Source organism: Oncorhynchus mykiss, chromosome Y (genome assembly GCF_013265735.2).
Source record: "Oncorhynchus mykiss isolate Arlee chromosome Y, USDA_OmykA_1.1, whole genome shotgun sequence".
NCBI classification, from domain to species: domain Eukaryota; kingdom Metazoa; phylum Chordata; class Actinopteri; order Salmoniformes; family Salmonidae; genus Oncorhynchus; species Oncorhynchus mykiss.
In genome coordinates, this window is record NC_048593.1 from 1968314 (window position 1) to 1982647 (window position 14334).

A 14334-nucleotide genomic window follows, 5' to 3' on the forward strand; every position below is an offset into this window, starting at 1 on the left:
AATGCTTCTCATTCACTCTATAACCCTCACAGAGAATGCCAAGCCAGTGATTTATGCACCACGCAGAGTTCCGGTGCCACTATGGAAGGATCTAAAGAATGAGTTGGGAAGAATGGCAAAACTCGATGTGCTTGTGAAAACAGACGAGCCAACAGACTGACACCAATTCCATGGTGTGTGTTCGCAAAAGGAATGGAGATCTGAGAGTCTGTATGGACCTCCAAGGACCTTAAATATATCAAAAGGGAGACTGTTCAGATTTCTAAGAGGGAGGAGATGGCGTGTGAAATGGCTGGCGCACATTATTTCTCCAAGTCGGATGCTTCAAATGGATTCTGGCAGGTGAGGTTGGATGCAGCCAGCACCAAGCTTTGTACAGTCAATACCTCCTTTGGAAGATATTCCTTTAAGAGGTTACCATTTGGCATACGTTCTGCCCCTGAGCTCTTTCACAAGGCCATGGAAAGTGTCCACTGAGGGGTTAGAGGGAGTTTGAGTGTATGTGGATCATTCTGTGGTCTGTGGGTCCACTTCAGGAACACAATGAGCAGTTGGAAAAGACTGCAGATGGTTCAGAAGCATGGTTTGAAGCTAAATCGGGCTAAATGACAGTTCTGTGTGAAGGAAATCACATTTCTTGGATAGGCTATCCTCGTAGGGTGTGCAGCCTGATCATGCCAAGGTCAATGTGGTGAGGGAGATGGCAAATCACACACATCGGAAAGGCATTCAGCGTGTTTTGCGTGTGGTCAATTATTTGGGGAAGTCTACCAAATCTGTCAGCTAAAACAGTGAACTTAATAACACTCCTTCAGGACAAGAGAGTTCTCGTGGAACCGAGAACACGAAAGAGAGTGGGACAATGTAAAGAACATTTTGGCTGAAGAGCCAGTGCTAACTTTTTTTTAACCTGACAGGCCTACTAAGGTGTCCACGGACGCCTCTAAAGATGGCATTGGAGCAGTGCTGCTTCAGGAGCATCAAGGTGTGTGGAAGCCTGTGGCTTATGAACCCATTCTTTGACTGATGCTGAGAAGCGTTATACCTAAATAGAAAAGTAGTGCCCAGGGTTGGTTGTGAAGTTTCACTGTTACATTTATGGTTTTGTTCTAACCTATGTGCCTGGGTAAACTTTAGTGGTAGCAGATGCCCTCTCAAGGACTCCACCAGTAGTGGCCCAAATCATCCTCAATCAGGAGTCTATTGCGGAGGAGGTTGCCTTACATGTGGATATGGTCATGGAGTCACTTCCTGTTTCTGAGCAACAACTAAGGAGAATAGCTGAAGAGACCACAATAGATCCCAATCTTCCAATCTTTGCAAGGTGATTCATAATATGGAAAATGGCTGGCAAAAAGGCTCTTGTAAGCAGCACTTCCCACTAAGCGCAGAGCTGTCAATGGTGTGCTGTTGAAGAATAACAGAATGGTAATACCTCCTTCAATGCGTCAGGAGATCCTAAAGAGCGTACATGAAGGACATCTGGGAGCTGAGAAATGTAAGCGAAGGGCCAGAGTCCCTTTAAATATAAATTCTGACATAGAGCAAATGGTGGGAAATTGTGACATGTCTCAAATTTCAGTATAGACAGCCCAAGGAACCCATGGTTATGGGAGAGGTACCCACCTCAGCCTGGGAGAAGATTGGAGTCGATAGTTTCTGATTATGCACCATAGTTTGCTTGCAGTGAGTTTAAGATGTTTGCAGCACATTAGGAGTTCAGACATATAACCTCTAGTCCGCTATATCCTAAAAGTAACCGAAGGCTGAAAAAAGTGTGCAAATCGTGAAGAGACTCTTAATTAAGTAAAAGCAGCACACTGATCCATACTTGGCTTTGTTGTCATACAGAGCAGCTCCCTTGGAATGTGGATGGTCACCTGCAGAGATCTTAATGGGATGCAAGTTGTGTTCCTGGTTTCCTAGTTTCTACCTGAATGTCTGCCCATTAGCTGTAAAGGATAGGGCCCTACAGCTGAAGGCTAGACAAAAATGATGCTACGACAAAACCGCTAGAGTTGCTGTTGGCAGCTCAGGATGTGGTTAGAATTCTAGGTCCGGATTCATGGGAAAGAAAGACTGCTGTATTAGAGGAGGTTGAGCCTCAGCCATATACAGTCAGGACAGAAGATGGGGCTGTGTATCGGCGCAATAGACAAAACCTTTTGAGAACACAGGAGACGTTTGGGGACACTCAGGACACCGGCATACTGACACTGGATGCACAGAAAAAAAGAAAGGAGAACAAGTGGGGATGTGACAGAAGGTACTGGGAGTGGGACAGAAGCTTCGGACACAGTGCCTCAGACCCTGCGCAGGTCTGAGAGGGCCAGCGGGTCTCCAGAAAGATTGAATATTTAGTGGTGATGTTTGATGGACCAAAGACTGAGTTGTTGTGGTTTGTTTCGATATGTTCATGATTTGACTATTTGAAAACAGATGAATTGGTATTTGTGAATTGACATTGCTTGTTAATGAAATGTGTATGTTTGAGAAAAAAAAAAAAATATATAATTTAAAAAAAGGAAGATGTATTGATGGGGTTCTGAGTGATGATTTACGACACACTTTTACGACACTTGTGGTATGTGTGGCAATGGGTTGTCCTTGCTCGCTGTAACTAACAAAGTAATACAGTGCCAGGGTCCTTAATTTAGTGATTAGCTTTGAGAGCACTATGGTGTTGAGCTGTAGTCAATGAACAGCATTCAAACATAGAAGTCATTTACCTTGTCTGGTAGGCTTGTGTCACATGGCAGCTCGTGGCTGTGCTTCCCTTTGTTGTCTGTAATAGTTTACATCCGACGAGTGTCGATGTGGTCAGATTCGATTATGCTGAGCACCAGGGGCACAATTAGGAGGAACGGGCAAAAGTGATGAGGGAGGAGTGCCCTTTTCAAATCTTATAGTAAACTGTGCTGCTTGGTGATGTTGTCAAAAGCAATCACTTTTGCATGCAAACACAGACTCCTATTCATTACTCTTCATGCTTAATTACCTTTTTGTTTTGAGCTGACTTCACCGTGGGCTTTGAACAGGGCACCTGGGAGGCAGCCCGGTTCCAAAACGAATGCAATCAACTTTCACCCGGCGCAAAACACCCAGGCAGGCTCCCGGGCGGTATTAATCTAATCCCCTCATTGTGGAGAACAACCTAACATCCGTGTCCATAGCGCTTGGCCGGAGCTAGGAGTCTAGGTAGGCAGGCAAATATGTTCTAGCTTAGACCCTATTTCACATAAACTGAGGTTTTTGTGTTGTGCCTGCCATCGGTTGAGACAAGATGCCCTTTGAATGCAGGGTGGGTGTAATTTCAATCATAGAAATATAATTCATAGAATGGACCTATCCTGCAATTGAGCTGTTACACCATTGAAGCTTAAATTGAATTGACTTCTAACTTCTAATTACTACCACAAAGATGTCCACCCGCGGTTGAATGTCAGCTTAAATGGTCATGTATATTCTATTGTCTGTATTTCTATGATTTCAATAGTTCTCCTATGGAGGATGACAGTATAATTTTAAACAGATATTCCCAATTCAAGTCAACATTCTCTGATGTGTGGACCTCCAACCATGTTACCATTTTGAAAGTAGAAATACAATTTTTATTCCCATTTTAGTACATTTTATCAGCAAAAAAATGACACCTACCCTGTATTCAAGAGCATGTTGTCTCAACCGATGGCGGACACAACACAAAAACCTCAGTTTATGTGAAATAGGGTCTAAGTTACAATACATGCGAATTTGAATAAAATAAGTTAGTGTTTTTAGATAATGTTTATGGTTAAAAAATGACCAAAAATAAAAACATTTCCCCATTAATTATAAAATAGTTTGCCAACCCTGTTTGTAAGCTTTTCAATTATATCAATCTCAACCGTTTATCTTTTCCACTAATGAAGACATGGTTGTCTCAAGGTATGGTGCGGTATGTAAAATGATTCAACTTTGAGCACCTTTATAACTTTAATGATTTGGCAATCAGGTCCAAAAAGTCACTTTCTGAGCACTTCTAAAATGGACAAATGTGTAAAGAATGTTTCGTAAAAATGGAAAGGGGTGCTGTCAAAAAGTGATTAAATTCAAATGGATTAACCCCATGTAATAAAGTTAAATAAATATTAGGCTATGCAATCTTCTTACCATCGGCAAAGGCATCTGTTTTATCATTAGGCCTATGTTTTAATGTTATTAGCCTACCATTATTTCAATTCCTGTGCATCAAACACCAACAATTCCTACAAAGTAACAATATTTGCTTGGAATACAGTTGATCAACCACTAGAAGTTGTGCGGAAGCATAACTTGGAGATTTGCGAGGAGATGCACAACACTTTCCCGTCAAGTTCAAAATTGACAATTGCCAACCTTTGTGGGAAAACTGATGCACACAAGGTTTAGTCTTTCTAATAAAGGTTTAGTCTTTTTGATAAATGAGGCCCCTGGCGAGGCACAGTATATTATTCCCCACCAGACACTGGGGTTCAATCCCTGCTTCCACCCTTCCTAAGTGCATAACAATATAGGGCTACCTATTTTTTTAATATATTTTTTACTGTTTATGTTTTTAAAGTAGACTAAATGTATACTTCATAGTAATCTCTTGTGACAGATTGAATGCCAAATCGAGTGCTGGCCAGTGATAGTGCTATTGGGTTCTTGGTTCTGAAATGAACTTTACAGAAAGAGGAATGGAGACTAAATAAATAAATAAATATATATATATATATATATATATATATATATATATATATACACACACACACACACACAGTACCAGTCAAAAGTTTGGACACACCTACTTATTCAAGGGTTTTTCTTTATTTTTACTATTTTTCTACATTGTAGAATAATAGTGAAGATATCATAAATATAAAATAAAAATAAGTGTTAAACAAATCAAAATATATATTTGTGATTCTTCAAAGTAGCCACCCTTTGCCTTGATGACAGATTTGCACACTCTTGGCATTCTCTCAACCAGCTTCATGAGGAATGCTTTTCCAACCGTCTTGAAGGAGTTCCCACATATGCTGAGCACTTGTTGGCTGCTTTTCCTTCACTCTGCAGTCCAACCCCCAAACTATCTCAATTGGGTTGAGGTCGGGTGATTTTGGAGGCCAGGTCATCTGATGCGGCACTCCATCACACACCTTCTTGGTAAAATAGCCCTTTACACAGCCTGGTTGTGTGTTGGGTCATTGTCCTGTTGAAAATCAAATGATAGTCCCACTAAGCGCAAACCAGATGGGATGGCATATTGCTGCAGAATGCTGTGGTAGACATGCTTACTAAGTGTGCCTTGTATTCTAAATAAATCACTGACAGTGTCACCAGCAAAGCACTACCACACCATCACAACTCCACCTCCATGCTTCATGGTGTGAACCACATGCAGAGATCACCTACTCTGCGTCGCAAAGACACAGTGGTTGGAACCAAAAATCTTTCATTTGGAGATTTTCACCGGTCTAATGTCCATTGCTCATGTTTCTTGGCCTAATCAAGTCTCTTCTTCTTATCGGTGTCCTTTAGTAGTGGTTTCTTTGCAGCAATTTGACCATGAAGGCCTGATTCTCACGCAGTCTCCTCTGAACAGTTGATGTGTCTGTTACTTGATCTCTGAAGCACTTATTTGGGCTGCAATTTGAGGCTGGTAACTCTAATGAACTTATCCTCTGCAGCAGAGGTAACTCTGGGTCTTCCTTTCCTGTGGCGGTCCTTATGAGAGTCAGTTTCATCATAGCGCCTGATGGGTTTTGCGACTGCAGTTGAAGAAACTTTCATAGTCCTTGAAATGTTCCGGCTTGACTGACCATGTCTTAAAGTAATGATGGACTGCCATTTCTCTTTTCTTATTTGACCTGTTCTTGCCATAATATGGACTTAGCCCTATTTGGTAAAATACCATCTTCTGTATACCACCCCTACCATAACACAACTGATTGGCTCAAATGCATTAAGAAGGGAAGAAATTCCACAAATGTACTTTTAACAAGGCACACATGTTAATTGAACTGCATTCCAGGTGAAGGTGGGTGAGAGAATGACGTGTATGTTAAGCTGTCATCAAGGCAAACGGTGGCTACTTTGAAGAATGTCAAATATATTTTGATTTAACTTTTTTGCTTACTACATGATTCCATATGTGTTATTTCATAGTTTTGATGTCTTTACTATTATTCTACAGAAGAAATGTAGAAAATAGTAAAAATAAAGAAAAATGAGTGTAATGAGTAGGTGTGTCCAAACCTTTGACTGGTGGTATATGTGTGTGCATATAAACTCAGCAAAAAAAGAACCATCCCTTTTTCAGGACCCTGCCTTTCAAAGATAATTCGTAAAAATCCAAATAACTTCACAGATCTTCGTAGGAAAGGGTTTAAAAACAGTTTCCCATGCTTGTTCAATGAACCATAAACAATTAATGAACATGCACCTGTGGAATGGTCTTAGGACACTTAGGACACTTCTACTGACTCTGAAAAAACACCAAAGGAAAGATGCCCGGGGTCCCTGTTCATCTGCGTGAAAGTGCCTTAGGCATTCTGCAAAGAGGCACGAGGACTGCAGATGTGGCCAGGGCAGTAAATGGCAATGTCTGTAATGTGAGACGCCTAAGGGAGACAGGACGGACAGCTGATCATCCTCGCAGTGGCAGATCACGTGTAACAACACCTGCACAGGATCGGTACATCCGAACATCACACCAGTGGGACAGGTCCAGGATGGCAACAACAACTGCCCGAGTTACACCAGGAACGCACAATTCCACCATCAGTGCTCACTGTCCACAATAGTCTGAGAGAGGTTTGACTGAGGGCTTGTAGGCTTGTTGTAAGGTCCTCACCAGACATCACCGGCAACAATGTCGCCTATGGGCACAAACCCACCGTCGCTGGACCAGACAGGACGGGCAAAAAGTGCTCTTCTCTGACGAGTCGCTGTTTTGTCTCACCAGGGGTGATGGTCGGATTCGCATTTATCGTCGAAGGAATGAGCGTTACACCGAGGCCTGTATTCTGGAGCGGCATCGCTTTTTGGAGTTGGATGGTCCGTCATGGTCTGGGGCGGTGTGTCACAGCATCATCAGACTCAGCTTGTTGTCATTGACTACAATCTCAATGCAGTGCGTTACAGGGAAGACATCCTCCCTCATGCGGTACCCTTCCTGCAGGCTCATCCTGACCCTCCAGCATGACAATGCTACCAGCCATACTGCTCGTTCTGTGCATGATTTCCTGCAAGACAGGAATGTCAGTGTTCTGCCATGGCCAGCGAAGAGCCTGGATCTCAATCCAATTGAGCACGTCTGGGACCTGTTGGATCGGAGGGTGAGGGCTTGGGTCACCCCCCCACCCAGAAATGTCTGGGAACTTGCAGGTTCCTTGTTGGAAGAGTGGGGTAACATCTCATAGCAAGAACTGGCAAATCTGGTGCAGTCCATAAGGAGGAGATGCACTGCAGCACTTAATGCAGCTGGTGGCCACACCAGATACTGACTGTTACTTTTGATTTTGACCCCCCCCCTTTGTTCAGGGACAAATTATTCCATTAATAATAAATGCAGTTGACAGTGAGAGGACGTTTCTTTTTTTTGCTGAGTTTATATTTCAAACCAAATACTTAGTCTTTTACTACTTTTTCCACCACTGAACCTTACAATTATTTGTATGTGTGGGGTACAGAGATGAGGTAGTCATTAAAAAATAATGTTAAACACTATTGTTGCACACAAAGTCCAAGCAATTTATAACTGTATGACTTGTTAAGCACATTTTTACTCCTGATCTTATGTAGGCTTGCCATAACAAAGGAGTTGACTCAAAACACAGCTTTAAATGTTTTATTAATTAGTCAAATGTAAAAAAAAAAACAATCGCACTTTAACATTATGGGTTATTGTGTGTAGGCCAGTGACAAACAATCTCAATTTAATCAATTATAAATTCAGGCTGTAACATAACAAAATGTGTAGAAAGTCAAGGGATGTGAATACTTTCTGAATGCACTGCATACCTGTATATATTTCAGAAGGGGATACAGGCCGGTAGGAGAAACGGTGGGAAGAGTGGATGCAGGGATTGAACCCTGGTCTCCGATGGGGAGATCTGAATATGTGATGTGCCATAAAGGTTCAAATCCACCACGGCTCTGCACGAATGGAGGCCCTCTTCACTGTTTCTGTAGCATTTTTGATGTCATCCCATCCACTATTCTTTCTTTGACTCGTGTTTCCACAGGTTGGCTTCCAGAAGGCATCCAGCTTCTCAGTTCCCTGGGCAAGAGGATGGTGCTGGCTGGTGTGCTGCTTTCCTCTGCCCTCGCCCTGTTCGGATGTACCTTCACACTAGGCATGCGCTACAACAAAGGTGAGAGGCCTGTGGTTACACGCATGCATGCATTCAGTTGACCATTAATTGTTCCTAGCTAGACTCAGTAACACTGGTCTCAGTGAAGGGGCAGTAAATTGGTTTAGGAACTATCTTTCTGACAGAACACAATGTGTATATAGTGACAATCACAAGTCTAGCTTTCTTGAGATTAATATAGGTGTGCATCAGGGTTCAATTTTAGCTCCTGTGTTGTTCTCAATTTTTATTAATGATTTGGGAAATGGGATGCAACCAGCAAAGTTACATCTATATGCAGATGATACAGTCATATATTCATGTGCTCCTTCTCTGGTTCAGGCTGTTGAAGAGATCCAGACTGCTTTTCAGTCACTGCAGGCCTCCCTTCATGGTCTCACACTGGTCTTGAATGTACATAAAACTAAATTCATGACCTTTAAGAGAGCTAGAACTCTGCCAGAGAACGTTAGCATTGTCACATCTGGTGGCTTGCTTATCCATTGAAAAAGTGTCATCCTACAAATACCTAGGTATTTGGTTGGATGACAAGTTGTCCTTTAAAGTTCATGTGGATAATCTTGTGACACAACTTAAATTGAGATTGGGTTTTTATTTTTGTAATAAGGCTTGCTTTCTGCTTATGGCTTGAAAAAAGCTTGTTCAGACACTTTTCTCTCTGTAATTGATTATGGTGACTTGTTGTATATCAATGAAACCTCCTCCGTCTTACAGAGACAGGACTCTATTTATCATGCATCCTTGCGCTTTATTACAAATGTCAAGTCACTCACCCACAATTGCACATTGTACCAAATGGTAAACTCCCTCTTTACCTCTGTAGTCTGGTCTCCTTCACCACCAGCAGTTACCATACATGGTCTGCTAGGTGGTTGCTACTTAAAGTCCCCAGGACATTCACTGTATTAGGCAAGACTGCCTTCTATACTTGTGCACCAGAGACTTGGAATAATCTACAATCCATGCTTCATCTAGATATGTTAGTGCCACTGAATGAATTTAAAATATTGATGGGAGACTCTGTTACAGAGGAGTGTAAAAGTTTTTTTTAGGCTGGATCATGTTGTATGTTTTGATTATGTAATGTATTGATTGTTGTTGCCTTGGCCAGGTCTCCCTTGAAAAAGAGACTCTGGGTCTCAATGGGCTTTTTCCTGGTTAAACAAAATAAAAATATAATGGGATCATACAATAGTCTTGTGACAATCCATTATAACCATTAAGCATTATATGCGCAGGCTTTAAGTAGAGCGTTACAGAATGCTGTTTTTCTACCTTCACACAAGACCAAGCACAGAGCCCGTGTCTGACCAAGGCCTGTTTCACGGTGGCCAGTAAGATCGTAGAGGGCCTGGACCGCAGCGCTGACCCCTGCCAGGACTTCTACCAGTACGCCTGCGGGGGTTGGGTCCGCAAGAACCCTCTCTCCGACGGACGCTCTGGTTGGAGCACCTTCAACAGCGTCTGGGACCAGAACCAGGCTGTCCTCAAACACCTGCTGGGTGAGTTGGAACCAAAGACATGTACACACACACACGCACACACGCAAGCATACACATTAAATGTTATTTGCAGAATGTGTAGACCTTACCCTGAAATGCTCACTTACAAGCCCTTAACCAACAATGCACTTTTAAGAAAATATTTACTAAATATACTAAAGTAAACAACTTATTTGTTTAACTATGTGGGTGTTAATTGAAATAGTCAGAGTGGCCATTTGATACATTTTTCAGCGTTAGCAGTTGATGTTAACACAGACCACAAAGCAAATCAGGGGGAGGAAATAGGTTTATTCATAGAGAACAAATCATGAGGGGAGGTAAATGTTCATGCTCCCCTGTCCTCAGTGATTCTCTCCACGGAACAAAGGGACAGGATGTAGTTTTATAACCCAGCCCTAGCCTGTGGTTGACCAATTTAGAATTCCTTGAAATAAAACTGGGCCAATGGCCAAATAACAAGTATCCTATTTCAGGTTCAATGTATAAACAATTTGGACCAATGAGAACTTTCTATGGGTCCCGGACTGAAATTCTCTGACCCATTGATATTACAGAAAAAACACTATTTCCATTGATTGTTAGTTCTCTATTGACCTCTCATCCTCTGCATTGTGTATTTAATAAAGAAATATTCTTACAGCAGTTTTATGTCTTGAGGAAGCTGGAGCCTTTTGGACCTAGACTTGGCGTTCCGGTACCACTTGCTGTGCGGTAGCAGAGAAAACAGTCTGACTTGGGTGACTGGAGTCTCTGACAATTTTATGGGCTTTCCTCTGACACTGCCTATTATATATGTCCTGGATGGTAGGAAGCTTGGACCCAGTGATGTACTGAGCCGTTCGCACTACCCTCTGTAGCGCCTTACGGTCAGATGCCGAGCAGTTGCCACACCAGGTGCAGTGATGCAACTGGTCAGGATGCTCTCGATATTGCAGCTGTAGTACTGTTGAGGATCTGAGGACCCATGCCAAATCCTTTCACTTTCCTGAGGGGGAAAAGGCGTTGTCGTGCCCTCTTCACGGCTTTCTTGGTGTGTTTGGACCATGATAGTTTGATGTGGACACCAAGGAACTTAACTCTCGAAACATGCACGCACACACACACGTACACACAGGCATGCATACTGTCAACATTCTGTAAACATAGACACTTGTCATATACCATTTCTCCTGCTTTTCTTGCTACCCAAATAAAACACCAACCCATGACTGCAGTGACAGAATTACGCCATAGCTTGACGTTTTAATTACGCCATGAGGTGCCGTGTCTTAGCTGTCATTCAAACTCTGCAAAAGGGAATTTTAAAACGTAAGTTTAGCCATTACTCCCGAATGCTCAGGGTTTGAGAAAGGGTGGTTGACGATATTTCTGACCTTCCTGTGAAATCGTGGGGTGTAGGTGTCCTGGAGGGCAGGTATTTTGCTCCCGGTGAAGCGTTGGGCAGACCGCACCACCCTCTGGAGAGCCCTGCGGTTGTGGGCGGTGCAGTTGCCGTACCAGTCCGACAGGATGCTCTCAATTGTGCATCTGTAAAAGTTAGGGGCCAAGATGAATTTCTTCAGCCTCCTGCGGTTAAAGAGGTCGCTGTTGAGCTTCACCACACTGTCTGTGTGGGTGAACCATTTCAGATTTTCAGATTTTCATTCAGCCACAATAGTATTAGTGTTTTGGTGCTGATGTTGGGCAATTAGGCCTGGTTCGCAGTTGATGTTCCAATTTCATCCCAAAGGTGTTCGATGGAGTTGAGGTCAGGGCTCTGTGCAGGCCAGTCAAGTTCTTCCACACCGATCTCGACAAACCATTTCTGTATGGACCTCGCTTTGTGCACAGGAAAAGGCCTTCCCCAAACTGTTACCACCAAGTTGGAAGCACAGAATCGTTTATAATGTCATTGTACTGTTGTGTTAACAATGAAAAACGTCCCCAGACCCTTTATTCCTCCTCCGCCAAACTTTACAGTTGGCACTATGCATTGGGGAAGGTAGTGTTCTCCTGGCATCTGCCAAACCCAGAGTTGTCTGTCGGACTGCCAGATGGTGAAGTGTGATTCATCACTTCCACTGCTCCAGAGTCCAATGACGGTGAGCTTTACACTTCTCCAGCCGACACTTGGCATTGTGCATGGTGATCTTAGGCTTGTGTGCGGCTGCCATGGAAACCCCTTTCATGAAGCTCCCGACGAGTGTTCTTGTGCTGACGTTGCTTGGCTGTGTGCTCGATTTGTAATACACCTGTCAGCAACGGATGTGGCTGAAATAGCCGAATCCACTAAATTGAAGGGGTGTCCACATACCTTTGTATATAGTGTGTGTGTATATATGCGTCAGCCTACTAATTATACAGATTAAAATCAAATTCTCTAGCCTATAGCTTACTTGTAACTTTATAGGCCACATGCTGCACCAGAATCACATGTTCTCTTAGCTTTAGCATGGTTTGAACGAGGTGTGTAATTCCAGTCAATTCATTTACCCATTTACTGGGCTTTTGTATTTCTGTCGTGTGTGATGCGCAGTAGCCTACTGGCTCTATCTGATTCAGTGTGGTTAGGTTAAATGCGGAAGACACATTTCAGTTGCATACATTGTTGGACAACTGACTAGGTATCTCCCTTTCCTTTATATCATACAGTATATATCTTGAATAAAGACACAATCATTTGGGCTTTGATTACAAAATGTATTTTTAATGTAGGGCTCAATGTATTTAATGTATGGCTCATCAGGCTCGGGTAGCATCAGTTTCGAATTTTCGGTCATTGCTCCTAATCAAAACCTACTCCTCTTTTCCTCTTTTCTCTCCTCCTTCAGAGAACGTCACTTTCAACTCCAGAAGCGCGGCGGAGAGGAAGACGCAGTTCTACTATCTGTCCTGTCTCAATGAGCAGCACATTGAGGAGCTGGGAGCCACGCCCCTTATTGACCTCATCACAAAGGTCAGTTTTGCTTCAGACCCCGCCCTCTTCACACGTGCACGCAAATACACTCGGTTACGTCCTAATGATCTCCGCTTTCTGCCAAAGTGTGTACCCTTCACGGATTTGAAAGGAAATGGTAAATAGAAACTCCCTCTTTTATGCCTACACCAATCAAGTGCACACTTCATGAGAAAGGAGATATTCTTGGGAGACAACCACGCACTCCATGACTCAATGTCATTAACACATTATGCTCGTGACCACATGGGTTTGAATCTAGGAGCCCCTCCTACCCCTCCTACTCCTACTTTGTCACAAACCCTCTTATTGATTAATCAGCTGTGTTTGTTAGGGATGGAGAAAAAGTGGCCACCAATCAGGCCCTCGGACTGGAGTTGCCCACCCATGATGTTAGCTTAGCTGACACCCATCTCTTTTCGAAACAATATTTAATTTCTCCCTTATGCTCACCAGAGATGTCATACATTGTAAACAAGTCTAGCTGTTAGATTGGTAACTTTTATGTTTGCTTTGTCAGTGTAACCTGGTATTTAGACTGGTTTATGGAATGAGTAGCTGTGGATGTGTTCCATGTTATGTTTGGATTAGAGGTCGACCGATTATGATTTTTCAACGCCGATACCGATTATTGGAGGACCAAAAAAAGCCGATACCAATTAATCGGCCGATTTAAAAAAATAATAAATAAATAAATAAATAAATAAATAAATAAATAAATAAATAATAATATATATATATATTTTAAAAAATTTTTATTTATTTGTAATAATGACAATTACAACAATACTGAATGAACACTTATTTTAACTTAATAAAATACATCAAAATCAATTTTTGCCTCAAATAAATAATGAAACATGTTTAATTTGGTTTAAATAATGCAAAAACAAAGTGTTGGAGAAGAAAGTAAAAGTGCAATATGTGCCATGTAAGAAAGCTAACGTTTAAGTTCCTTGCTCAGAACATGAGAACATATGAAAGCTGGTGGTTCCTTTTAACATGAGTCTTCAATATTCCCAGGTTTTAGGTTATAGTTATTTTAGGACTATTTCTCTCTATACCATTAGAATTTCATATACCTTTGACTATTGGATGTTCTTATAGGCACTTTAGTATTGCCAGTGTAACAGTATAGCTTCCGTCCCTCTCCTCACTCCTACCTGGGCTCGAACCAGGAACACAATGACAACAGCCACCCTCGAAGCAGCGTTACCCATGCAGAGCAAGGGGAACATCTACTCCAAGTCTCAGAGCGAGTGATGTTTGAAACGCTATTAGCAAGCACCCCGCTAACTAGCTAGCCATTTCACATTGGTTACACCAGCCTAATCTCGGGAGTTGATAGGCTTGAAGTCATAAACAGAGCAATGCTTGAAGCACAGCGACAAGCTGCTGGCAAAACGCACGAAAGTGCTGTTTGAATGAATGCTTACGAGCCTGCTAGTGCCTACCATCGCTCAGTCAGACTGCTCTATCAAATCTTAGACTTAATTATAACATAATAACACAC

At 42.4% G+C, this 14334-nt stretch overlaps 1 protein-coding gene across 4 annotated transcripts in view; it reads left to right on the plus strand.

Annotated features, from left to right (window-relative positions):
• LOC110509553 (endothelin-converting enzyme 2-like) overlaps window positions 1-14334 on the plus strand; it is a 56963-nt gene that overhangs the window by 2994 nt on the left and 39635 nt on the right. For all 4 annotated transcript variants that reach the window (XM_036968067.1, XM_021590491.2, XM_021590492.2 and 1 more), the window contains exons 2-4: window positions 8253-8381; window positions 9668-9883; window positions 12697-12821. In XM_036968067.1, the coding sequence (XP_036823962.1) occupies window positions 8300-8381; window positions 9668-9883; window positions 12697-12821 (423 nt within the window). In that variant the 5' untranslated portion in view covers window positions 8253-8299. The remainder of the gene's footprint in view (window positions 1-8252; window positions 8382-9667; window positions 9884-12696; window positions 12822-14334) is intronic.